This window comes from Sylvia atricapilla, chromosome 8 (genome assembly GCF_009819655.1).
Source record: "Sylvia atricapilla isolate bSylAtr1 chromosome 8, bSylAtr1.pri, whole genome shotgun sequence".
NCBI classification, from domain to species: Eukaryota; Metazoa; Chordata; class Aves; order Passeriformes; family Sylviidae; genus Sylvia; species Sylvia atricapilla.
In genome coordinates, this window is record NC_089147.1 from 47,215 (window position 1) to 73,486 (window position 26,272).

The 26,272-nt window shown below is 43.0% G+C and overlaps 1 protein-coding gene across 4 annotated transcripts; it reads right to left on the bottom strand.

Moving 5' to 3' along the window:
- Positions 1-11,445: 11,445 nt before the first annotated feature.
- TCTN3 (tectonic family member 3) lies at positions 11,446-24,950 on the bottom strand. 4 transcript variants are annotated; one of them, XM_066323369.1, is made up of 13 exons: positions 24,890-24,950; positions 24,085-24,141; positions 21,228-21,358; positions 20,219-20,327; positions 20,026-20,144; positions 18,953-18,988; positions 18,539-18,613; positions 18,310-18,435; positions 17,427-17,522; positions 17,128-17,225; positions 16,382-16,547; positions 15,506-15,643; positions 11,446-12,366 (listed from the first exon to the last, which is right to left on the bottom strand). In XM_066323369.1, the coding sequence occupies exons 4-13, from the start codon at positions 20,277-20,279 to the stop codon at positions 12,145-12,147; spliced, it is 1,137 nt and encodes a 378-aa protein (XP_066179466.1). In that variant the 5' UTR covers positions 20,280-20,327; positions 21,228-21,358; positions 24,085-24,141; positions 24,890-24,950; the 3' UTR covers positions 11,446-12,144. The 4 variants fall into 4 exon arrangements, with proteins under 4 accessions (XP_066179466.1, XP_066179464.1, XP_066179465.1 ...); XM_066323367.1 differs by lacking the exons at positions 24,085-24,141; positions 24,890-24,950 and having other exon boundaries at positions 20,026-20,131; positions 21,230-21,315; XM_066323368.1 differs by lacking the exons at positions 20,026-20,144; positions 24,085-24,141; positions 24,890-24,950 and having other exon boundaries at positions 21,228-21,316.
- Positions 24,951-26,272: the final 1,322 nt, after the last annotated feature.

Below are 26,272 nucleotides of genomic sequence, written 5' to 3' on the forward strand. Positions count from 1 at the left end.
TTCTCGTGAATCTCAGCCCTATAGAAAATATGCTCATTCACTTTTCCCTGAGCACTATCAAATCACAAGATCTAATCCATGATTACAAGTAAGGACAAAAATTTCCAAGCACTTGGCATTAATTTCCCTTGACTGAACCTGTAAATATTCAGGATTCTTCTAATTCTAAAATTCACTAGAGCAAGTACACAGCAATGAAGGGATACACAATTAGCCATTTCCTACGACAGGTCTAGTTCAAGCAATGCATTTAATCTCACCAAGGAAACAAATGAGATTAAGAAGAATCCAGTTCTCCCAGACAGTATTTCAACCACAAAACCTCTCCTTCCCTTTTTACAAAGCTTTGCTTCCTTTACTTGCTTTCAATCCATTTCCCAGCACCATTGAAATAAAAAAAACAAAACTGCACAAATTATGGTACACAGAAAGCATTGAAGAGAGGACAAGGAGACCTTATAGTAACTGCACTGGAAGACTGCTATTACAAACTACCAGGACATTCACAGCACTGACAGTTCTGGCATATGTCTACATAAGCACTTGAAGGGGTCTTGATTACCCTGCATCACTGTATTACTATCCCTCATTATAATCCTTACCAAAATATACACCTCTACATTAGACAAGGCAGCCACCAGCACATAGTACTCCTCCTCTGTTGTCTAGTAAAGCGTACACTGCATGGCATTTTAATTATATTAATCTGCAATGTCCTCCAGTTCTGTATTTCATCTGAAATGGCAATATTGGTCACCGCCAGGATGAGGCCGACAAAGGACTCTGAGCAGATCATGCAACTAAGCAAGTAGTCAAAGTTTTCTTCTCATAACAGGGTAAGCTTAAAGAAGCTGGGGAACAGTACTAACTAGACATTCCCTTTTTGAACCCTTACCAGACACCTCATGTGCTTTCCTCCAGGGTTGCACAATTCCCACTATTCATGTTTCAGCCTTCCACCTTGAGGCTCACCTTGACCTCTAGTGTCAGACACTGTCTTTTCAAGAGGGTCTTAGCTGGGTCCCAGAAATGGTCAAAATCCAGCAGCTCCTGACATGAGCTGACATGGCCAACACCAGGCTCTTTATCCAGAACCCCTCCCACCACAAATACCCTGAGTGGAACTGCCTCCTCCCCTTCAGCTCCCTCTACAGACTATGCCCTTTAAGGGACAGAAACAGGCACTCTGCCAGAAGTTTCACCTCCAGACACTTCCTGTTACTTCTCTTGTCAGACCTTCAACTCCTGCTATAGTAATAACCTCACCTGGTACTTTGCTGTCACATAATACAGACCCACACTGGCCAGATGAAGCTGCACCATCTCCTTGGCTGCTCCTACTGATCTGCTGGAGAATCACTTCACATTCTCACTACAGGCTGCTTGCAACTAAGAGCAACCTTGTCCTTCTGGAAGACTGTCTCCTGTTTCCCTTTGCCAGACTCAGCTTTGCTAAAAGCAGGCAGACAATAAAGAGTGAGAAGTGTCAGACAGTGCAGATCTTTGAAGGAAAAAGATTAGGAAAAAATAGCATATTTTTGAAACTAGCCTGTGAGAAATGGCAAAAAAAAAGTTAACAAGAAAACAGAGAGTTTAAAGCAGCAGCAGGTATCAGTATGTGAAATGGAAATGGACGCTGCCAGAAAGTACAGACAGAGCACAGTTTACCATATGATATAATCTACAGGCAAATCAAACTTCCTTCTCTTCTCTCACTCAATCGAGGATTTGAATCCTCATTTCAAATGAGGATTTCAATCCTCGTTTTCCATTCCACTCCCATTTCCACCACTTCCATAGCTGAAACGGTTCTGACATTCAGTGACAAACAAATTTTAAAAAGGTGTATAACTAAAAATAATTTTTAAAAAAGTAACTTTCCTGCCTTACTTGAAGGAAGCAATTAAAAAAAAAAAAAAAAACAAAAAAAACCAAAAATGCATTATTCAGGTACTCCTCCTAGCATCAGCTTTTTCACGATCAGAAAAATCCAGTTCTTCCAAACTAGTCTCCAAAAACATGACCTGTAAAACCATCATTTTCCTATCATCTCTTTAAATAATGAAACTTATCCCTGTATTATTCCTCATAGAAAGCAATACCATGATCTAGTTTTCATGTATTTATTATCATAAAAACAACTGTTACGTAGCACAGTACATTTAGATGCTGTTCCAGATCAGTGTAGAGACTTAGTTACTTTCCAAAGCAATCGGTGATCTCAAATCCTAAAACTTGTGCCTTGAAAAACAACAGTCTGTAACAGTTTTTTAGTCTGTTTGCAGCAGAGCATGTCCACAATTATTTGCAGCGAATAAATTAAACTAAATAAACTGTTTTCACAGTTTTAGATATAAAGGCAAATATCTGAGTGTTAAGACATTCCACAAGCGAAAATATGGAAATCAAAATCTGATCGATGGAACTATTTTGCAAAACACTTAGGAAATGCACACAATTTCAATGAAGTAAGCCTTTACCACAACACAAATTTTAAGCCTCTGTAACATTCAGAAGCTTTTGCTATTTAAACCACTTCATTACCTTAACAACTGCAACGTCCGTAAGAGGGAAAAAAAAGTCGATCAGCAGGTCTTCGTACAAACTTTAACCCTAGAAATATTCTCAGAGGGAAGCCAGTTCAGAAGGACTGACTAAAATAAAGGAAAACTTCAAATAAATGGTCTTTAGAGCAGCTTGCATATAGGTTCACCCGGGTTCTGCAGATGGTATCCCTACAGAGAAGAGGCGATTTAAAGCAGCAAGTACCATGCGATTCCTTTCTCTCAAGAACGCATCCCAGCAGTACAGTGCGGCCACGGCAGTAGAGCCTGGCGCGGCGGAGCAGCACCTTGTCCTGGCCTCGGAACCCTTCACAGGTGCCTCACAGGGCAGTGCGTGCAGGAAATCGGTGTTAGTCCATTTCGCCAGACCCAGTCCATAAATCACTTCTGCCGCACAAGAGGGGCTGTGCAGCAGCAGCAGAGGCGGCAGGGCCGGACCCTCGGCGGCCTCCCCGCGCGCGGGTCTCCCCGGGGCCCTCGGCCCGTCCGAGCGCAGCGAACCCCGGGCCCGCGGAGCGGCAGCGCGGAGAGCCGGGACACACACACACACACACACGGGCGCGCTCCCGCCTCCACGGCCCCGCTGAGCCCCGCAGCCAATCCGCGGCCCCGCTGAGCCCCGCAGCCAATCCGCGGCCCCGCTGAGCCCCGCAGCCAATCCGCGGCCCCGCTGAGCCCCGCAGCCAATCCGCGGCCCCGCTGAGCCCCGCAGCCAATCCGCGGCCCCGGTGACCCCCGCAGCCAATCCGCGGCCCCGGTGACCCCCCGCAGCCAATCCGCGGCCCCGCTGAGCCCCGCAGCCAATCCGCGGCCCCGCTGAGCCCCCGCAGCCAATCCGCGGCCCCGCTGAGCCCCGCAGCCAATCCGCGGCCCCGCTGAGCCCCGCAGCCAATCCGCGGCCCCGCTGACCCCCGCAGCCAATCCGCGGCCCCGCTGAGCCCCGCAGCCAATCCGCGGCCCCGCTGAGCCCCGCAGCCAATCCGCGGCGGCGGTGGCGGTGGCAGCCACGTCAAGCCCCCGCCCGCAGCCTTTCCCCACCCCGCGCTACCGGCAGATGATGTAATTCCACTCCACGTTGCAGCACCCGATCCTGGCCTTTGTAAGTTACAGCATTAACAACTGTTTAGTCTAGCCCCAGACTAGTCCAGACAGCCCTACTCACAGCACAAGCTGCTGAGCCATTCCCCACAGCGGCCTCCCTTAACCTGGATTCTCCTCGCTCTCACACGTTTGCAGTCTGGTGCAGACGGGGGATGAGAGCGGCTTTAGCTCCTTAGGCCGTTTACATCCTTTCTTTTCTCCACTGCAGCCCAAACCTCTGCACAAGTGCAAGAGTGCTGGCTTGCCTTCCACTTATCTCCCATATCCCATTTGAATTCACTTCTAAATTAAGAGAATCGGGGTAATCTAGAACCATAGACTATCCTGAGCACTAAAGGACCCACAAGGGATCATCAAGTCCAGCTCCTGGCCCTGCACAGGACAGTCTCAGCCATCACGCGTCTGAGACTATTGTCCAAACACGTCTTGAGGTCTGTCAGCCTTGGGGCCACGACCACTGCCCTAGGGAGTCTGTTCCAGTGCTCGACCACCCTCTGGGGGAAGAACCTTTTCCTGAAGTGCAGCCTAAGCCTCCCTTGACACAGCTCCAGCAGTTTCCTCAGGTCCTGTCCCTGGTCACAGAGCAGAGTTCATTGCCTATCCCTCCACTGCCCCTCAGGAGGAACCTGCAGAGTGCAATGAGGTCTCCCCTCAGTCTCCTCCAGACTGAACAAACCAAGCGCCCTCAACAGCTCCTTGTATGGCTTTCCCTGGAGACCCTTCACCATCTTTGTAGCCCTCTTTGGATGCTCTCCAGTAGCTGTATTTTCCTTACATTATGGCACCAGAATTGCACACAGTAGGTGTGGACTGCACACATTTAGGAATTTGGAAAACAGCTTTAAGATCACTGAGTGCAACCACAAGCCTAACACCATCAAGTCCACTAATCCCTGTCTGCAGCAGCCTTGGACGCAGCCAATCCACAACTGTGGTGGCCCTAATCCAACCCTAAGTGTCACATCTACACAGCCGGGAAGAGCCGTGTCAGCTGCCACAGGCACTGCCAAGTGTTTTAGGTCTCTCCAGGGATACACTGCTGTGAGCAGTGAAAGGGTCCAGCGCCTGACCAACCTTTTTATAATGTTTTTCCCAATATCCAACCTAAACCTCCCTTGGTGCCTTTTGAGGCCATTTCCTCTTGTCCTATCGTTGGTTCCGGCTAGACTCCCACCTGGCTGCATCCTCCTGTCACAGAGGTCTACAGAGAAACGTGGTTTCTCCCTGAGCCTCCTTTTCAGTATGAAACCTTTTAGCTACTTCAGCTGCTCCTCACAGAGGAGTGCTCCCCACCCTCCCCCAGCTCCATTCCCGTCTCTGGACACACTCTAGTCCCTTACTGTCCTTCTTACAGTGAAGGGCCCCCAAAGTGACTTCAAGATTAAAGCTGCAAGCCTCACCAGTGCCCAGTAAAGGGAAACAGTGACTACCCTGGGCATTTGGCCACACCATGGCTGATACAAGCCAGGTGCCACTGGTGCTTCATCACCTGGGCTTATATTCAGCTACTGTTGACCAGCACCCCCTGCTCCTTTCCCACTGGGCACTTTCCTGTAATTGCTACCCCAGCCTGGAGCACTCCATGGGGTTGTTGTCCCCCATGAGCAGGACCAGCACTTCACTTGTTGACCCTCATACCACTAGCCTTGGCCCATCAATCCAGCCTGTCCAGATCCTTCTGCAGAGCCAAACTGCACAACAGATAAACACTCCTGTCAACTCAGTGTAATCTGCAAGCACTCATTACTGCAATTTGCAGAAATCACAAATCTACAGTTTTTCATCTTCAAAGACACCATAAAATCCACAGTAGTCCCCCAATTTAACTCAGACATTAGTTACACTGTTTTCTTTCCTCACCTGTAATACCAGTTATATTCCTATTAGAATTCAAACAAATCCCAAGAGTATCAATTCCCATATTGTTGCAAGAGAGTTGTTCTCTAGGCTATTTTTATTTGTTTGGGGGGCTGTTTATTTTTTAGTTTAGTTTTTTTAATTGTTAATACATCACCTTCTGGGATCAGGAAACAATCTTAAATGCAGATCCCAAAATTGTGGAGAAAACTTCACAAAGAATGAAGAATATTCATGTGGTGTGGAGTTTCAAGACATTTGGAAAAACTTCAGTGTCTCAAGAATTAACAGAAAATCCAATTCACATAATCCAGTTATCTGACATTAACATATCACTCTCTCCAAACAACTGAAATTAAACAACTCTCCCAGCTCCCTCTAAAAAGAAGAAAAAATACCAAAACCGCAAGATCCTCCCCATCCTTCTGCCCTCAAAAAACCCCGAACAAACAAAAAAAAAAAAAAAAAAACATACCCCAAAAATAAGGTAATCACTTTGTTAGAAGACTATCTGGCGATCTTTACTTAGCCAGAAGTTGAATTTGGTTTAATTACTGTCAAGCCCTGCTCTCCCCACTCCAATTATTAGCAATTGCAGAATAAAACCAGTGACAACACCAGAATGTTGGTACTCACTCACAAGAAAACCAGAATGGTGATTAAAGGTATATCACAGCAGTTTTTTTTTTTTTTTTTTTTTTTTTTTTAATTAAAAAAACACTTTTTTTATAGTAAGTCAAGTCTTTCAGGAGGTGGGTTTTGCTGATCCTTGTGGGTCCCTTTCAACTCAGAATATTCTGTGTTTCATTTTGAATAGTTATCAAGAAACAGAAGTGCTCTCATTTTAAGCTCACCTCGCCAATTTTTAGCTTGTGCAACTTCTTTAAACTGTGCTAACAAATAAAAAGCAACAGGTTTCCCATAACCATTTGCAGATACTGAGGAGGTGCTTTTCTTTTTCAGATACTCAAATAGATATCAAATTGGTAAGAGAAAATGCATACAAAATAAATCAGTACTTTCATTTGCTACATTAAACCAGTAGTTTTTTATGGAAGGATCCTTGTTAGCAGCACGGAATCCCAGATTTCCTACGTGATCAGCAGTTACTTACCTCAGTGTACTTTGCAAGCATACTAAGAAGTGAGCAATAATGTGAAACTGCGGTTTCAGACAGGTAATGGTAGTCAACCTTCAGTAATCCTAAAGAGAGTTCCATCTTCAAGAAAAAGCATGGAACTATCCTGATGGTAATAACCATAGGTGCAGGCACACATGCTCCAGTCCACCAATCTGCATCTCAGACATAATTGCAAGAAACACAAGTACATCTCTGTGTAAATATTTTATTCCCCAGCTAATTAAAAAGACAAAAGAAGAATCATAGAGTAGCTGCTTTAATCAAACTTTCTAAGTGAAGAAAATAAGGGCAGGTTAATTTATTAAAGCATGATTAAACCACTAATAAAGGTTTAATCCTCAAGGTATAACCACTCGAGGTTCAATTAGCATTAATCCATTAGATAGGATTAATTAGCTCTTTCAAGCCTTTCCTTCCTCCTATCATCTCTTTACTCTTGCCTCAGTCAAATCTTGTGACTTTCTTCTACCACCTGTTTTGAGCACTGAGCAGCAGAACATCAGGTTCCACCAGCTGTTAACAAATAAATAACACAACTAGCATCTACAACTAGTTCTGTTCCAGTTTCCCTACATCCATCAAATGAAGGTTGTACAATTTCCAGACATCCCTCATGAAAACAAATAAAATAAAACTCATGGGTAGAACAGGAGTCTGTCAGATGCCCAGACAAACTAAATGGGTAGGACAAGGAAGCAATCAAATCTAGTTGAATACTCTACTAGCTTTCAGCTCTGTGGAGACTGCGGTTATTCACCTTCACACTACTGACGATTTAACAGACTTGCAGTGCACCTCCCTCCTCACTCCTCCATCCACTGTCACGCTTGAGTTGTGCCTGAACAATTCTAGCACCAGAGGTGCACCAGTTTTGTGACCCTTTCTGATCAAAGCCGCGATTTCTGTCCCCAAGCAAGACAGCTTGATCATGGTAACATTCTGGTCAGAGACTGACTGACCCACCCATCTATACAGGTGAATATAAGCACCGGCAAGAGAGAAGCATATCAATTCCTTAGACTACACTGCCACTAATACATCAGCATAGGATGCTCTTGCTTTCCATATATCAAGACTATTTCATATATAATAATGATCTCCATTGCTCTTCCTCCACCTCCCTGATTAGCCCAAACACAGTGCTGCATGCTAGCCAAGCGAGAGTCCAGAACTGCAGTAGAGAACAGAGTACTCAAATTTGGACGAAGAAAGGATTAATATACTGGCATAATATGGTCTTTTACTCTGGATTTCAGTCCTTAAGTGATAATTTCTTCCATTCTATTTACTTTTTTTTTTTCACTACATCTTGAACTGACTTTTCAGAGTATCATGCACAGTGACTCTCACATGATTTCTTCCCAGATGTTGCAGAAAAACATAAAAATACCATTGCTTTTGTATTCCTAGTAACACAACACGCAGTAAGAACGGCTGAAGAATTACTGAAGCTAAACCTGAAAGATGCGTCTTTTGCTATTGAACACATTTTTTATGACAACCATGACGTAATAGTAGCTTAGAAGAGCAAGGAAATACAGCAAAACAAGAAATCAGCAAAGCAGTTTACACAACAAATAGTATTCACTGACACAAATATGGAACAGGTAATATTGTTTCTGAAGTGACTAAACATAAATACTTTACTACAGAACAGAAAAGAAGTTTATTTTAACCCTTTGTAAATTTCTTCTCAGTATCCTCAAGAACAAATCTGGGAAGAGGAAGAAGGTAAACACTCCAAGTATCCATCCATTTTAGGGTACAGAGTCGGCACAGGTGAAAGCACGTGGAAAATTTTTATAAGTATATGGGAATATTTGAGTTATTTTTCCTTTGAAAAAATAAAACTCCTGACTTCATAGTATAGAAACAGTTGTCAAATAATTTTGGTAAACCATGCAAGCTTTGCCTAAGTCTCCATTATCTAGAGTTTGATTACTCTCTTCAGAGGGCTATTGGGTTACTTGAAAAAAACCTCTCATCTGATCCTGTTCTGTCTGCTGTGAAGAAACATTATGTGAAGAACACAGGGTTATCACAAAGTCGGGTCAAAATCTAGGGAGTGACTGTTAGCTGTCATGCAACTGTCGGGAGGGTTTAAATATTTTCTTTGGGTATGGAGAAATCTTCTAAGTAGGCACAAGAGACCAGTGAGGAAAAAAAACCTCAAAAGGAGCAATAGCTCTGCTCTCACAGATGTCGGGATGGATGAGGCCCGTGCATCTCTTACCAGTTCTGGTGCTCGCAGGGGATCAAACTGGAATGTCACAGTGCCGGTAACTGCCCGCAGCAGTAACGCCCTGAGACCGCCGAGAAAACGTGCCCCTGAGTGTGTCCGGCTGTGGGAAGTCCGCGGGGTCCAGAGACAGCGGTGTGCGGGGCACCCCGGCACTTCTAAGGCCGAGCTCATTTCTTTCCCTCCAGAGCCCTCAACCTTCTGTCTCGAGCAACAGAGCAGCTGCTCCCGGTTCCCGGCACTGACGGGGCAGGAGCGGCCCGGCCGAACGGCGGGCACAGCCCAGCCCGGGACCGCCCCTCCGCCGAAAGACCCCCGCGCCCCCCGCGCCGCCTCCGCCGGGCGAGCAGCGACCCCGCGTCCGCAGCCCGGCCCGCCGCTCCGCTCCGGGCACGGCTGAGGCTGCCGTGAGCCGCTCGGCTCGGCGCCGCCCGGCCCGGCCCGGCCCGGCTCGGCACGTCCGCACTCACCTGCCGGGCTCCGCGCGGCGTGGCCCGGCCCGGCCCGGCTCGGCTCGGCGTGGCCCGGCCCGGCTCGGCTCCGCTCGGCTCGGCTCCGCTCGGCTCCGCTCGGCTCGGCGTGGCCCGGCCCGGCTCGGCTCCGCTCGGCTCGGCGTGGCCCGGCCCGGCCCGGATCGGCTCGGCGTGGCCCGGCTCGGCTCCGCTCGGCTCGGCTCCGCTCGGCTCGGCCCGGCTCCGCTCGGCTCGGCGTGGCTCGGCTCGGCTCCGCTCGGCTCACCGCCGCCGCACGTCCCTTCCGGCCCCGCCCCGCCCGCGCCTTCTACAATTGTTCCTGCTTTCAAATCTAAAATTACCTCTTCCAAAGAATCGAGGTTTACGTTTGGAATGGACTTTAAAAATTATCTAGTAAAGATCGTCTTCCGCCGTCAGCGTAAAAATACCCCTACTGCCTCCAAAAAAGGGAGACGTTAGAAAGATGGCTCTACCTGGAGGGCTGGCAGCAGAGAAATTAAAGAGTTTTGTCACGGCCCTCTAACATGAAGTACAAACACTCCGTTCCTGTACATCTGACATATGAGTCTACCTTGTGCGTGACACTGTCATAATGCTGCCTGAAACCAAATTGCAACACAGGCTACTTCAGACCAGGCAGGAAGGAAAAACACAACATGACAAAAAAGACATGAAAATGCACCATCATGGTAAACTGCAGATTCTAAACCTACAAGCACTGTTGTCGTTGGCTAAAATTTGAAAATGCCTTGATTCACGCTGGACCAGGTTATAGACGAGGCTCTTTCCAGCTCTATTTCTTGCTATGACAAAATGTGAAAGGAGCCAAACATGAGCTACAAAATAATAGATAATTATGGCAGATAATTACAATATAAGGTGATGTATTCTTCAGCACTTCATGTATTTGCAGCCCATAGAGTGAACAGTATCTCTGTGGTTATACCTAAGTGAGTTACCTCAAAAACACAGAAAACAAGGATACCAGATTCTTTTCATTCAAGCGCTATCCCAACACATTTAGCACTGACATGTGACATTTGGGAAGGTTCTCCAACTAACCCTTTGTAATTCAGTTACTAAAATAAATTCCTGGATTAAATTAATTTCCTTCATTCCACAAATTACGGACATGAGAGAACACAGGACGCACCACAAATGTGTTCTGAGAAAAGCTTTTCAAAGGTATTACAGGCAGATCTGAGAAGCCACATCTATCTAAAAATCAAAGGTTGTTGCTGTACTGTGTAACAGTACAGTCCTGTGTAATACTGGAATGCACACAGTTCTGAATGTTCACACAAGCTTGGTTGGGCTGCCCCAGAATAGGCATGGAAGCTGCAGAACTTGCATGAAATTCATTCCCAACTAATAAACCATGCAAACAATCACAAAGATAAATATGTGACATTAACCCAGAAGTTTTTAGATGTGTTGTACTTTTATTTGTGTGATCTCCTTTGATATCCTGACCAATTACAAGTTTTTCAGTTTATTACTGCACTCTTTAAGCTTGTAATGAGAAGGAGCAACAGGGTTGCTATGCGCAGTATGGGTACAAAAGCAACAAATACATTTTATTAAAAGTAGGCTCTGATATTTTTTGCCCTTATTGATTCCACTGGAGTACTTGTCATCAGATGGGGCAGACTTTTCCATCATCTGAATAAGATAAATAATAAAATCTTTTGCTAAAAAAATATACTTTCATCCAACAGCTTCTTGGAACAACCAAGAAGACTTCCTGTGTGATGGTAGAGGGCAGACTAGATAACCAGAACACCACCTTTAACTTCAAACACAATGAACTGATTTCCTGGTCCCAGAGACTGAGCCAGAGGTAAGGTACTGCAGCAAGCTTCAGTCTCATAATATACCTACAAATTTTTCTAAAATATTCAATGTTTTAGCTTCAGAACAATTCACAAGTCCCTCTGATGTGCTACCAGAATTTTAGTAGTTACAACTTCCAGTTCAGTTCCTATCTGAACAAGAGAATGTTTCTTATCTAGAAAAAACTCTATTCAGGCCCATTTCTTCCGGGGGAAAAAAAGATCCGGAAGGAAGATGTTTGACGAACCACTAAAATTCAACTTTATTTCAGAATATGTGGCATTTACCATAACTGTGCTCTGTGCAACACTGTTGCTAACATAACAGTAATTAAACCACAAAAATTTCAATTGAATATCTGTATTTGAAAAGACGCAGAAAAGCAAGATTCAAAAAATGTCACAGAGGTGTGGCTGTCATCACCTAAAAAGGACAGGTTAGGGGTGACTGGCACAAGTGTACTCATAAAATAAGAATTCAGGCCACCTGGGAGAGCTCCTATATTTTAAATGTTCAGTTAGTTCCATATAGAAACATCAGGTGCTTCTCCAATAGGGAGCTAACTGAAAGCAGCTCCAAAATAATTTGATTGAACTTTGCTTCTCTCTCCATACTCCTTAGTGTAGAGAGCATTCTTGGTTTCTGGGGACACGGACTAATCATTTTAACGTTCTCTTCCTTGCCCTTCATTAATGTAATGTCCCTGGATCTCTACATTTCTCAAGTGTGTCACTGCAGTGACATTCACAGATGGTTCACATACAGAGAACAGGGACACGACAGAACAAGCTGTTGCCATGGCTTAATCCAAGAACAGAAGGCACACAGATGTCACAGACACGGTATAAACACCTGATGATAGAAGTCCATCATCTGGATCACATCCTGAATATATGAATTCACTCACCAAACTTTAAATACAGGCTCCATCTACTTTCAAAAGTAGAAAATACTAGACATTATTAAAATCAACAAGAAATACCCAGCCAGATCACCTCTGTAACTTCTTTCTACGCTCATGGCTACCTTGAACGGGAAAAAGATGTCAAACGGGAGCTTCCAGTGCATTTGGGGCTGGCCTCGTGGAGGTTCTGGCCAATCCGTCATGTCAGTGAAGGTGACGACAGTTGTCACAGGTACCACGCTCATGTTTAGAAACTGCAACAAGAAGGGAAGCAAGAAGAGTTTAGCAGTCTTAATAGAAAAGGCTTGCCCCTCCTCAGCTTCATAATGAAGACTCAGTGTAGGTGACTGGCAAGCATGATGTCTTTGGGATGGTAGGAGTTAAGTGCCCTAAGTTTTCAGCAGAGTTAGCCCTCTTTCCCAAAATTGATACTTATGAGGTAAATTAAGGGTGTAGTAAAGATCAGTAGCTACTTTGCATCATATGCTACAGATCTCCAAAATGGCAGCAGTGACTCAAGCTCTGCTACAGCAAGCCTTCTACCTAGAGGAAAGACATACCAGTCGGTTAGTAGTAAGAACAAATGCAAGCTAACTTTATTTTGTATAAAAGACAACTTGGCTCTTTGGACAAGTGCTTGCTACCAGACAGAACTGCCACAAGATGCAATCCTGTCAATGAACTAAAGCAGGGACCCAATACAATAATACATTTATTGCTCACATTTTAGGATGTTGTTTCAGGAAGGAGACAGATCAGTTAAGATCAAACAGAGGATTGAACCTCTAAGGCCTCAGTTCTTTTCTGTTTTAACAAAGTGCTGCAAGAAAACTAATACACTAGCTCTTTAAGCTACATGGAGTTTTGTGGATATTTTGGGCTGTTTTAAGACCATGCTGCTGCCAAAAGAGCAACCTCATTCCCTGCCCCACTTCCCAGCTCTGCATGCTAACATTGAGAGGGCATTTACTGGGAGCATGGCTTCTGTGCTTGCACTGCTTTAAGCCAACCTGTGAAATTACCACATCATTCACTTCCCTGAGAAGAATGTCAAAGATTGCCTTTAGAGCAAAATCCTGTAGGAAGCATTCAAAAACTTTGTGAGATAGAGTTCATGACCCTTAAGACAAAAATACTGTGACTCCTATTGGGGAATTTCTGTGGTATCCCTCAAGGTGAATTAAAAAACACTTCTGTGCTTAAATAAAAATGAAAAAGAAAATTAACAATGCTTTTGGTATAGTGCTGGCTCTATACAGATTCTGCAAAGACGCATCATGAGCAGACTCCTTGCACACCCTTGCACCTGCAGCACCAATCCTGAGAGCATCAGCATGGGGCACTTCAGCCAGCTCTGGGTCCATCCCCAGGCCTGCTCTGCTGCCCAAAGGCCCCTGAGCAGCTCCTATCCCAGAATGGCTACAAGACCATGCTGAGGCTATTTCCTCTCTCATCACCTGGAAACTTCACTCACTTGCAAGGTGGCCTAACATTCCTGCTTCCAGCCAGTTTAACACCTTCTTGCCCTCCATGCCAGATCAATCCTTGATCACAACTCACCACTTCTCAGCAGTTAAAAGTAAAATTTTCCCAACACTTCTAATGGGTATAAGTTCTCCTACCAATGAGTAAGCGCATGATAGGCCTATCACCCTAGTCAACAAGACACCACAGGATGATTGATTTAAGCATCTGAACCTTCAAAAACTGCCTTAAAATCAGAGAGATTAGTGCAGGGAAAATAACCCCATATACAACCCCTCCTGAACACCTTGGAGAAGGCAACCATAATAAAATGTCTTCTGTTTTCATGCAGTCCAAATATAATTGTGATTAGATATTGTGGACGGGTGTGGAAATTGGGATGTTTTCCCTGGGTTCTCTGTTTTCTGGTCAGTTACTTAGGCAACTTTCCAGTGATGCAGTGTTGTCTAAATAAAAAATAAAAAAAAAGATTTCTCTTAAGAATAATTAAAGGAACTACAAGAACAGTTCTCAGAGAATCTGTAGGCTAAAGCTGGGAAGTGACATCATTCGAAAGTGATGTGCAACCTAGTATGCTTACAAATAGCTACAATTCATAACTACTGGCTATAGAGCAAGTTGGTCCTTTGATAAAATACCTTTACTAGCAATCTTAATTGGTTGATTGTCATTGATGAAGTCAGTACTGATTTTACTGCCATGGGTTTTCTTTGCTGCCAGAGACTTGCTTTCTTATAATTACCTTTGCAGTATACCTTAAAGCTCTAAAGTGACTAGCATCAGTTGCTCAAGCTAATCAATTCTGAATCTCATTCTTCTTAATTAGCTAATCCTGAAGGATTTGCCCCCGAACTTTTACTAGGAATGCAAGTCTTGTTTCTCAAGAAAGAATTTTGTTAATGAAGCCATATAACAGCTGATTTAAAAAATATTTTCATGTGGTGGGGGTATCAGTTTGCCTCAGGGCAATATGAGTTTAACATGGTTAACATCTTTTATCCTCTTCTCTTTATGTATTTTGCAAGAAGGGAGAACAAAGGGGTACCACGAGATTCATTCAAACAAGTGTGTAAAATCTCACTTAGACTGAGTGAAGCTCAAAGAGTGTTAAAAAAATCAGATAGACACTTTCCATGTCATACCTCACAGCCATGAAGATGCCCAGGCGGGTGTCAGCTGCTCCCCCTAAAGCCCTTACAGAGAAGTGTAAGCCTTGAAATGTATCTGCTGCCACATTCCTGCTGACATCACAGAATCACAGAATGGTCTGGGCTGGAAGGGGCCTTTAAAGGTCACCTAGTTCAAGCCTTCCGTAATGAGCAAGGATGCCTTCAATTAGATCAGGCTGTTCAGAACTCCATCCAAACTGGCCTTGAATACCTTCTTTTTGGCTAACAGCCTTCATCCCCAATTCTCCAAATACGCTGCCATCAACATTAGTCACTTCCTCAGCTACCTGTTGGTGATTTCAAAAGCTCTAGAACAGAAATATCTTCTTGCACAGATGATCAGCGTTCTGTGGAGTCTGTGAAATACTACTCAACTCAAATTCCACATTAAGGCTTTAAGAGACAATTAAATAAACATGGAGTTACTGAATGTTTGTAACTACAACTTCATACCAACCATAACTGAAAATTTAAAGATTGAGTCCTTAAGTGGCAGAAAGTGGCTTAAGGTTGGAAAGAATGTACCTTTCCCGGTTATGCAACAGAGTGAGGACAGTACTTAAACAACCACAAAACAACCTTCCTCTAGAAAAGGCTACCATTGCAGCCAGACAACTGCTAAAATTCAATAAATCTCAACTTATTTAGTTTCAAGACCATTTGATTCCTTGGTTCTTAAATAACCTGCAAACCCCCTTTAATTACCTCTGTGTGTGAGGGAGGGGTTTCAGTTCCATACCTTGAGGGGGTGACACTGGTAAAAGTGTCGTGCACCCAGTATTTGAGCTTGTGGGTTGGACAGGAGGCCCACTTTTGTCCACAGTATCTGTATCTCCAGGGTCACAGGAATCATACAACAGGAAGTGCAATTCACAGCCTGAAAATAAAATATGTCCTAATCAACTTAATATAGCATTTTAAAAGTGATAAAGGACTATTATGATCACAGTCTAATATTTTGGATAATGCAGGTTCCAGAACATGAATCAATCACTTCAGCACTAACTCCATCACTTCTGGTCAGGTCAACCACCCATTTCGGAGCTACATCCATCTCATTGTCATCTCAGTTCCAATTAGAATTTGTCTCAGCTTTCCCACTTGGATTTCACATTCCACTTGGCCATCCTCCCACAGATTAAGCTATTACAATACAATTGGCTCACAAACTTTAACCTTATTAGGTAATATGATAGGATATAAATATTCCTATTAAAATATTCCCTATTTTGGAAAAGCAGAAAGGACTATAATAATAATTAATAGGAAGTAACGAGCTACTGTCAGTTCCAAAAGGCTGTCAGAGAACAGCCTTTATAATATAACACTGGATTATAACACAGCCTAATATAACACTGGATTCAGTATTTAATTCTCTATGCCCATTTAAATAGCAGGAACAGGATTGAAGAGATAGGAAATCTGTCAGGGTTTGTTGGGTTTTTTTGTTAAGTACCCTAATAATATGACCATAATGACTGCTTTCATGTAGCAAGATCCCTGAGAGTCAATAGGATCATTATACAAAAAAGTTCAGATAGCCCCACCTCCTCCAGGTAACACAAAGATATAAAAGGAAAAATATTTACAGATGGTCTTTTTGCATTCATATTACTTGCACACTGCAGTTCTGAATCAGAATGGTCATCCATTCTTCTGCCTGGGTTGAATGAGCATTGCCAGTTATAGCAAAGTCTTCTGTTCTGTTTATTCCCTGAAAAGCCTTGTATAACTTCTGCTGCATGTAACTACAGTTACTATCTTCCAGTACTGGGGATAGGCTGGAAATGAGAAAAGAACACATTTTACAAAGTGATTTCCAAGACAAAAAAACTCAACCTCAAACCACTATCAATATTTTTTCTTTGCAATAGGTATTTCTTCTTCTCTTACAATGAATCAACAAGTATTGGTATTAAAAGGATGCAGTTTCAATCCTCTCAGCAATGAGAAAGGAGAAAACTATGGCAGGGTAATGCATGACTAGGAAAAATAACAGCTCTTTAGACATCTTATCACATTAGTGGTCCTACACTTGCCCTGTCAAAAGAATGATCCAAACCAACAAAACAATCACTTCTTAAGATTCACTCCTCAACTCTACTCTTGCCCAAGACATATTGCCAGACTAGAGCCTCAAAATGTGCCAGAAGACCTTCACAATGTTCAGATTATTCTAGCAGTCCACCATCTTTCCTATATTCAAGTTCTCTTAGGAATACATAAAAGATCTGTAGAGACCCACTGGTGACCCCAGGGAAGGACCAAGGCTCCACAGCAGTATATGACAGACTACAGAAAAAGATGCTGAGTCCACAACTTCCAATTGTCAGAAAGGATGATGGCAGAGTGTCTTGCTACCTTATTTTGCAGCCTGTTCTCATATTCCTTCCAAACTGTACTGTGTGTCTGAGGAACCGTGAACAACTTCCATCACTTTCACTCCTTAATATGCTCATCTGACAGACTGCACATCAAGAAGCCAAACAAAAGTATAAACAGATAACATACAACACTCATCTGGTACTTAACAATCCACTGACCCCATATTCCTCCTTATCCCTATCAGGTTACTATAAAAGTCCAGACAGTGCAGAAATCAACCAAAAACAAAAACAAAACCTAGTGATAAATAAAAACTCAGAGCAGAAAAAGGATACATGTTGCATGGCACCACTGTTTGCAATCAACAGTGGCGCTCCAGTGATATAGCCAGGGTTTCCACTTCTAGGCAACATATGAGAAAGAGTCCTGGTCTACAAAGATGCAAAGGGAAGAAACAGAAAAAGAGGAATATCTTAGCACCAATGACATCCATTCATCTCCAGTGGGACGTGATTTATGTGAACTTAACACACATTAGTATTTCCCAGATTTCTATCCCCTTCAAAAGTAACTTTCTTTCCTGCTTCACAGGCAAAGTTAAGTAAGTACCTGGAATAAATTTAGTAACTTGGAACACATCTCATACAGCCCTAGCATCAACCCTTTCCTACACAAGACCACGCTGCTGACTTACCGCATCCTCTCCCCTTCTACCCCAACAAACAAACAAAACCAAAAAAACAACAAAACTCCTCCCAAACCCCAAACAAAAGAAACCAAAAAACAGCTCTCCAAAAACCCAAAACAAAGAAAAAATCCAAAGAAAAAAATCAAAAAGCCCAAAACCAAACCAACTAAACAAAACCCAAAAAACACACCCTCAAAAAAAACACCAAACCCCCCTAAAGAAACAAAAAAACACCTAAACCAAACCACCAAACCAAGAGCAAAACCAGTCATATAAAACAATCAGCTCCTTGAAATTTGTGCAGTAAAGACTGCATGCTTGTGCTGAGCCTGGATTTTTCTACTGGCACAGTTTATTTGAGACCAGAAATGTCTCCTCTCCTGTCTTCAACCGTGTGTATTGCAGGGTTCTATTACTACTATTTCACAGTGACACTGCTCTAACTTTTTCAGGTCTCATCTGTACAAAAATGAGTCACAAGCTACAGACTACAAACCTGGTAGAATTCCAGGGAGGATGGGGATACTAACCCAGAAGTGCATGGTGAAGTGCTGCTGTAGAGAGGATCTGGAGCTCTCAGAGATGTTGGTCACTTTGAAATGGACAGAAACACTCTGAATCCCACTTGTGCCACTATATCCTATCTCATAGATCACCTGGAAGTCCAATTTAGAGAATAATAGGAGACAGAATAAGGTAATAGAGCAATAATTTCAAGCTTGTGTTAAGCTGCTCTAAAAGGAAAGAAGATTCACATACCTCAGAAACAACATTGATGCATATGCTGTCTTTCATGTGGGGAGCTCCAGGTGGTGAGATTGCAGTGACATTTACCTGGAAACAGTAAGCATATTAACAATTAGTAACCGTTCAAAAGGAGAGTGCATTTTTACTCTTTTTCACTGCTTTTCCATCCAAGTCAGATTTACCTCCCTGTTGTGATCTGGAGTGCATATCCCACTGCTCCACATCCCCAGTCTCTTCCCAGGAAAATAAGCTACCTCCCTGACTTTAGTCCTATTTACGCCCATTCATTTAAATATACACCCTTACTTATGTCCTTTTTTTCCTATAACTTCCTACTTTTGTCAAGAAAAATATTGTCTCAGACACAGCACATTCCCATTTTCCTTTCAGAAGCAGTTGTTCTTTTCATTGGCAAAAGAGACTGACCTTCATGGACTGCATAATTGTGTCATTAATTGGGACCTGGGGAAAATAAGCAAACCATTTTACAATATCAATAAAAAGCTGAATAAATTGCTGTGTTTACAAGTGACTAAAGCTATAAAATCATTACAAAATAACCTGAGCATTATATTGACAAAATTACTTTTGTTTATTTCATATGTGAAAACTTGTAATCATTTTGTAATCTATAAATCACAGACATAGTCCACAGAAGGCATTTTAAAATACCAAAAGACAAATTTAAGCTTGGCCCAGCTAATGTCCTGCAGAATGCATATCTCTGATCCATTCCTGAAACTCCATCTTCTGCAATCAAGTAAGGTATTCAGGGTCCAGTAAAGGAAAAACTGAATTTTGGAAACAGTGAAAAAGAAAGCCCTGAAAAAATGAATTAAACCTGATCAATAAAATATTCTGTACTAGTTAAGAAAATTTAGATTTCCAGTATAAGGGTGAACTGAGTCATCGGCCTTAATAAGTACTTCTATTTACAATGTTGTTTTCTTGTAGAAAAATTCTACAAGGTCAGAAGAGACACTTTCACATAAGGATTCAGTAAGACCAGCAGGAGGAACCGAGAACAGTAAATTGGTTACTTTAAATTTATTGTCAGGATAATTGATACGGATATAAATAGATAAGTAGAGAAATTGATAGGGATATAAACACCTTATGCAAAAAACTCCACTCTTAATTCTTTACTGAGAACATGTACTGCTTGATTGATCAAGCTGACGGAACAGACAGGAATACTCTGATAAACAATCCATTTAAAATATGAGAGAAATTTAGATAAAACCATTAGAACTATGAAGTATCACTGAAGTACCTGTTAGATACATTAAGAATTTGCTAATAATGGAAATTTATTGGAAAGTAGTTTGAATTGAAGGATTATCACCAGTCATGAGATTTTTAAAAGGTTTTCCAGCAAGAAGGCCTCAGCCATGGGGAGACAGGGATGACAGATGACTTTCAGTTTCACAGTTACCTGAAGTCCCAGTGCAAGACAAACAACTAAGATTTTGAACAAAAGCAAGAAATATTAAATGCACCTTTAGCACAGTGAAGTCACGGTAGTAGGAAGCAGCATCTAGGGCAGGGTCACTCATGCAGCTCTTGCTCAAGTTGGCAAAAATCCGAGTACAGCTTGTGCTTTTACTGTCCAGGAAGCCTGGGTGAGTTAAGGCATGACAACAGATAAAACAGAAGCAAACCACCCTAAGATATTGTTCCCCCTTTACTAACCAGCAGGATTTCCATCAACACAAAGTCCACTGGCTCCCATTTTTACTGGCTGTCTAAGCATGCTCAATACAGATGACGAATCAAAGTAGATTAGGATTGGATCACCAGCCTGAAAAGACAATTTGGAGAAATCACAAAGTTACAGCAGAATACGAAGGCAAAAGGCAAGAGACAAACCTATACTTCTTTCTGTACATCCCGTTTTGTCTAAAAGGTTGTCCAACCTCTGAAATACAAGGCAACTGACCAGAAACTTTTTATACACTGAAAGTACTCAGAGAGAAACAGATCAACAATGTGCTCTGGTAAGCAGAAGGGCCATCTGTGTCCTGGGGTGCACCAGGCTCAGCACCACCAGCTGCTAGGGGGAGGCAGTTGTTCCACTCTGCTCTGCATGCTGGTATGGCCTCACCTTGAGCTCTGAGGGCACTTTTAAGCCAGAAAGCTATTGGAGAGCATGCAAAAAAGGGTAACAAAGATGGTGAAGGGTCTCCAGGGGAAGTCAAACAAGGAATGGCTAAAGTAACTTAGCTTGTTCAGTCTGGAGGAGACTGAGGGGAGATCTCATTGCACTCTGCAGCTTCCTCCCAAGGGGTAGACATTGATCTCTGCTCTCTGAGATGAGGGACAGGACCCAAGGAAATTGCTGAAGTGTGTCAGGGGAGACTTTGGCTAAATATCAGGAAGGATCTTCCACCAGAGGGTGGTTGGGCACTGAAGAGGCTCCTCATGGAATGGTCATAGTCCCAAGGCTAACAGAGCCCAAGAAGCATTCGGACAACATTCTCAGGCACAGGGTGGGATTGCTGGGGCTGTCCTGTGCAGCGCCAGCAGCTAGACTCAATGATCCTTGTGGGTCCCATCTAACTCAGGATATGCTATGATCCTGTGATAATATGGCATTTAGGTGCAAAATAAAAGTCTTTCGATCTGCCCTCATTAGATGACATTACAGACAGCTTTAGTAAAAGCGTATGTGCAAATTGATTGCCATTTTCTTTCAACTCACACGGTAAAAAGCAGAGAATGATGGCTGAACTTGTGATGGTGTTAAGAAAGAGTCCCTGCCATACTTCTCTAAGACCTCCACAAAATCCGATTCTTTGATATCCTGTGGCTGTGGAAAATAGTTCAGCTTTGCTAGAGTTTGAAAAGAGAAAAAAAAGAAATCCACCAATATTAAGTTACTAGAAAAGATAACAGTAAATACTGTGCCAATATTTTTAAAAGGAATAACTTAAGCAATTGTAAGCTAGCTGGTACCTTACATTAATTAATCCATAGTAGCAGTTCTATTAGACTAATATGATCTACAAACAGGGTGATATCATGAGTATGGTTCATGGGAAACAGATATTAATACACAAAGCGACTTTCCAAAAAGCATGAGACTCCTTAACAGCTATCTTAAAATACGCTGTAACTTCTGTGAGATGCCCAAATTAGACACACATGAAATTTTAATTACAATGCACTGCCCATTTGTGAGTTCGCTAAAAGCAACATTAAATGGATTCAAAATACTTAAGTAAAACTGGTAATTGGTAAAACTCAAGATAAGTATGAACAGACAATAGGCATCCTAAAAGTCCAGATTTTCTGTTGGTATCCTACAGTGATACCTTCCTGATCTGGTGGTATGCAATGGTATGGTTATGATGCTATTATTAATTAATAATAATAATAATTTATCGTGATGCTATTATTTATTTTGAGTATGTATTAATTCATTACTGCTAAAGCACAGTTATAAAATGGCAAATTATTAAAGGCATGCGACATAGACTCATCCTAATATGAATAACTTTTCAATGCATTCAAATAAAGCATCTTAGAAGATTCAAGGATTACATAGCCTACTGACAACAGGAACAAGCAGCTGTATTCTCAATTACAGTATTATCAAAAAGAATTTACGTAATCCAGTAGTTTTGGGGAAAGAAAAAGAACAGTAAAAAAAGAACCTTAAGCTCTCAATGTAATTCTGCTCTTCAAGGGCAGAGCACATGCTCAAAGGTACAGCACAGCTAGCAGAAACAAAAGCTTTTTAATAGCCAAATACACCACTAATCTTTCAAGGAGGTGAAAGTCAAAGGAATATTAAGCTCCTACAAGGTTCACAAAATAGATGCACAGAGCAGCTTGCTAAATATTCACTTGAGGGTATCATCATTAGACCAAAAAAGAAAATATTTGCAGGCATGCTACTCACAGCCATCTACTTTATCTGGGATCCAGTTCATCACATACTCTTCCATTATCAAAGCTGAATACTTTCTACCACAGGTTAACAACATTACATAATGCAAAATATACCTGAAAACTGGAAGGAAATACCTTCTGCAGCAAAACTTAAGATATTCAAACTGCTTAAGTTTAGATACTAAAGGCTATTTAATCTTGTAGAAAAAGGTAAAATAAAAATTAATCTGCTAGCAATGGTTTCAACGAGGTGAAGTCAATCTGCATCACTTTCACCGGCCACGATAATTCATTAAGGCTGAATTATATCTCTGGCAATGGTAGCTCATCATGCCATCCTGGAAAAGCTGCTGCCACAATCAGTTGAATAAAATATCTGTGTTCCTACAGTTCACTAGGGAGAAGGCTGTTTTTCCCAGAAAACGTTATGATCCTTCAGGTGATCCCAAATAAATTCCTACCCATACGTTCTTCCAACAACAAGCACAGAAAAGGAGAAGGCCATGTGAACAGTGGATTCCGTTCCCAGGTGTATCACTAACGTGTACATGCAGTCAAATGTTTAGGCCTCTCCAGTGGCCCTAATCACGTTAGAAGATACAGGGCCCAAATATCAAAGGAGTAAAAAAATCTAGTGCCATCAATCTGGACACAGATGATTCCTTCTGTGCATAGTATTAGAAATTCAGAATCTTTTAAATCTTATTTTTAGAATATTATGAGTGGTGTGGGAAAAGAGTAAAATTTAGATTCCAAGTAACAGGCTGAAAAGCCCAGGAGCTTGACACCAATTTAAGCTGTGGTTACACCCTAATCTAAATTCATCCTCACTGTGAGACCTACTGAAAATTGGAATGTGTAGAGTTCTAATGCTACAACCTATCACATTATGAAGCTCTCAAAATTTCTTTGTTCTTCCCGGTATGCAAAACACTCAGGCAAAATCTGTAAAGAGCAGAAAGCAGGACAAGATAATAAAAAGATAATCTTGTCTTGACTAGCTGTTGTACCCATTAATCTCCTGAGTCCCCCCCCAAACCTAAAATACTCAAAGATTTAGGTCAGAAACAAATGGAACTGTGGGTCACAACTCCCAGACAAACAACTCAGAAGAGAAAATTGTAAGTGTCCAAACATGAGACCACAGCAATTGCACAGAATGTCAGGAACAGGATATTGAATCACTCAAACGAAGTGCAATGTGGAAAGCAGAAAGAGAAAAGAATGTCAATGGCATATCCTACAGGATATATGATTACCGGTGAAAAAATCATCACCAGTAGAGAAGAAAGGATGAAAATAAGCATATATAATAAAGAATCCAAGACACATTAAGAAAACACTTTCTGAAAACTATAGTAGTGGGATATTTCAAACGTCAACCCTTATCTGCTGCTCTATGTGTAGCCAACTATGTATCTCAGACACATAAGCAATTGATAAAGACTTATTTGTGATCAGTCAGAAACCCCACCCTTAATTAATAGGGCAATAATATTTTCCTTTGTTCTGTCTTTGGTGATCAGACCCTGATTCACTATGGTGTTTCTGAAACTGTAACAGCCAAAAGAATCAGCAACAATTAAAACGTCCAGTTCAAAAAAAAAAAAAAAATCCCTAAGCAGAAGCAATCTATGATCAAAATATGTGAAAAGATTGCTTACTGTCATCCAGCTGCACACAGAACAGCAGATCACGTCCACCAGGATCAGAAACGATGTCTGTAGAATAAGGGGTGTTACTTCTGAAAATCAGTGACTTTTCCACACACACTTGACTCACAGACCTGTAAAGACAAGCCCCCCGCCCAGCAAACTGTAAAACGGACCACACTTGCATAATTTCGTATTTTACATTACATAATGCCAACAACACTATGCAGTATTACTTTTCATCAGCTTAGATGAGCTGTTGTACAATCTGCATTGATAATCAATTATAGAAAGCCTCTCTCGTCATTGTAGTAAGTTTGTGGACACTCGGTTAGTGCAATTAGAAATCACTCTGACACTTCCTGGAAGAAAAAGTGATTAAAAACAAAATCAGGGCCCATATATTACAGCTCATCTCGGTCCTCATTTCAAGGGCAATCTGCAAAGACAGATTTTACTCTCTAATACCTGAGACCGTCTTCCTCACTAACAGAATCTCGAGGTCTGTAATTGTTTGATCGTCTCCTTATAGTATTCCAAAGTTCCTTTTTCTTAAACCTCGACTTCCCAGCTCCCACCGTCAGCTGCCTCCTCACGGAGTAAGCAAGCCTCGCTTCATCTCGGCCACTGTGCTGTGGGCCCCGGGAAGCTCTTCCCAGTCCCTGTCCTGGGCCCGGGGCGCGGCAGCACCACCGCGAACACACAGGCGGCCAAGCCACAGCTCCCGCCGGAAGCCAGAGCCGGGCCCGGGCCCGCTCTCCTGACCCGCCTCGGCCCGCCCCGGCGCCAGCAGCAGCAGAAGCCCATCCCTACCCACCTGCTGCCGCCGGAGCGACGGGACGCGCCCGCGGGGCTGAGGGCGGGCAGCGCCGCCAGCAGCAGCAGGACACGGCAGCGGCTCATGGCCGCACAGCAGCGCCGGGACACCGCGGAGCCACAGCGCCTGCGCGGCCCCAGGGGGCGGGGCAACGGGAGGGGAGGGGCGGGTCCGGGAGGGGCGGGGCAACGCTCCTTTGAAATAGCGCGTTTCAAAGACTTCATTTCAGGTAATTGTGGCTACTCGATGTCGAAAGGTACTGGAAAAGATCTACTCTTAAAGAATTCGTAATGTGGCATAATGATTGCGTTAAGAACAGTTCTGTCTAACTTTCAACATGAGCAACCCTGTTCTGATGTCATTTAAATGATATAAATTGAGTGGATCATTAAGCAATCACTGCTTTAGATTATGTTAGAGCGCATGAATTGGTCTGCAGAGCTGCCTAGACAAAAACACAGCGTTTACTAATTCTAGACCCTGTATCACAAGCATTTCTACACAGTGGACCATGTTAGGAATGACCACGGCAGGAGATCATATTAACTCCTTGAATGCCTGTATTTAAGAAGGGGAAGCTCGAGGGATGGCCTACGCTACTGCTGCATCACCGAGCAGGAGGCTCGGGTCGGTCCTGCCACTGCCCTCGTTACTGCAGAGCCGCTGCAAAGTCAGAAATCCACTCTGACGAGTACTCCCTGGAACTCACCCGAGAGTGATTGGTGTAGAGGTGTCACCTTGGCCCAGTCTTGTGGTCATGGCGAGGAGGCAGAGTCAGTCCCCAGGTAGCTGAGGGACCTCTCGGTGTCGTAGCGCCTCCCTTTGATCTGGATTTTGTGTTGGGTCGCGGCTTTTGGACCATTTTGCCAGCACCTGCAGTTCCGCTTGCAGCGGAGCACCATGGGAGTCCTTGGGTTTTCCATGAGGATGGCAACAGCCGTTTGCCGGGCGGGCCGGGCACCGGCAGGGAGTGGAGCAGGCAGGGGGCAGGTGGGAGGAGCAGCACAGACAATCCATGGCGAGGGGCGTGCAATGCACGGGGTAAGAAACTGGGGTCTGGGGTACAAACACTCGAGGGAAGGTAAGGGGCATGCAAGTTGCTATGGATAACAGTGCACCCGACAGTAACAAGTAACAGTAACCAGGCATCTAACACTGAACAACTAGGAGTCCCTTCATTTTATTCACTTCAGACCAGATGGGAAAAGATTTTTAATTTTGAAAATTTTCCCAAGACAAATGCCAGCGCTTAGTTAAAATCCCACACAGATAAGTCCTGGGAGAGTTTGGCTTTTATAGTTGTATTTTTTAAATAAAAATATTTTTGAGGTATTTTTTGTGAGGTTCTTTTTCATGCAGTGTTTATTTAACATCTGAATTTGA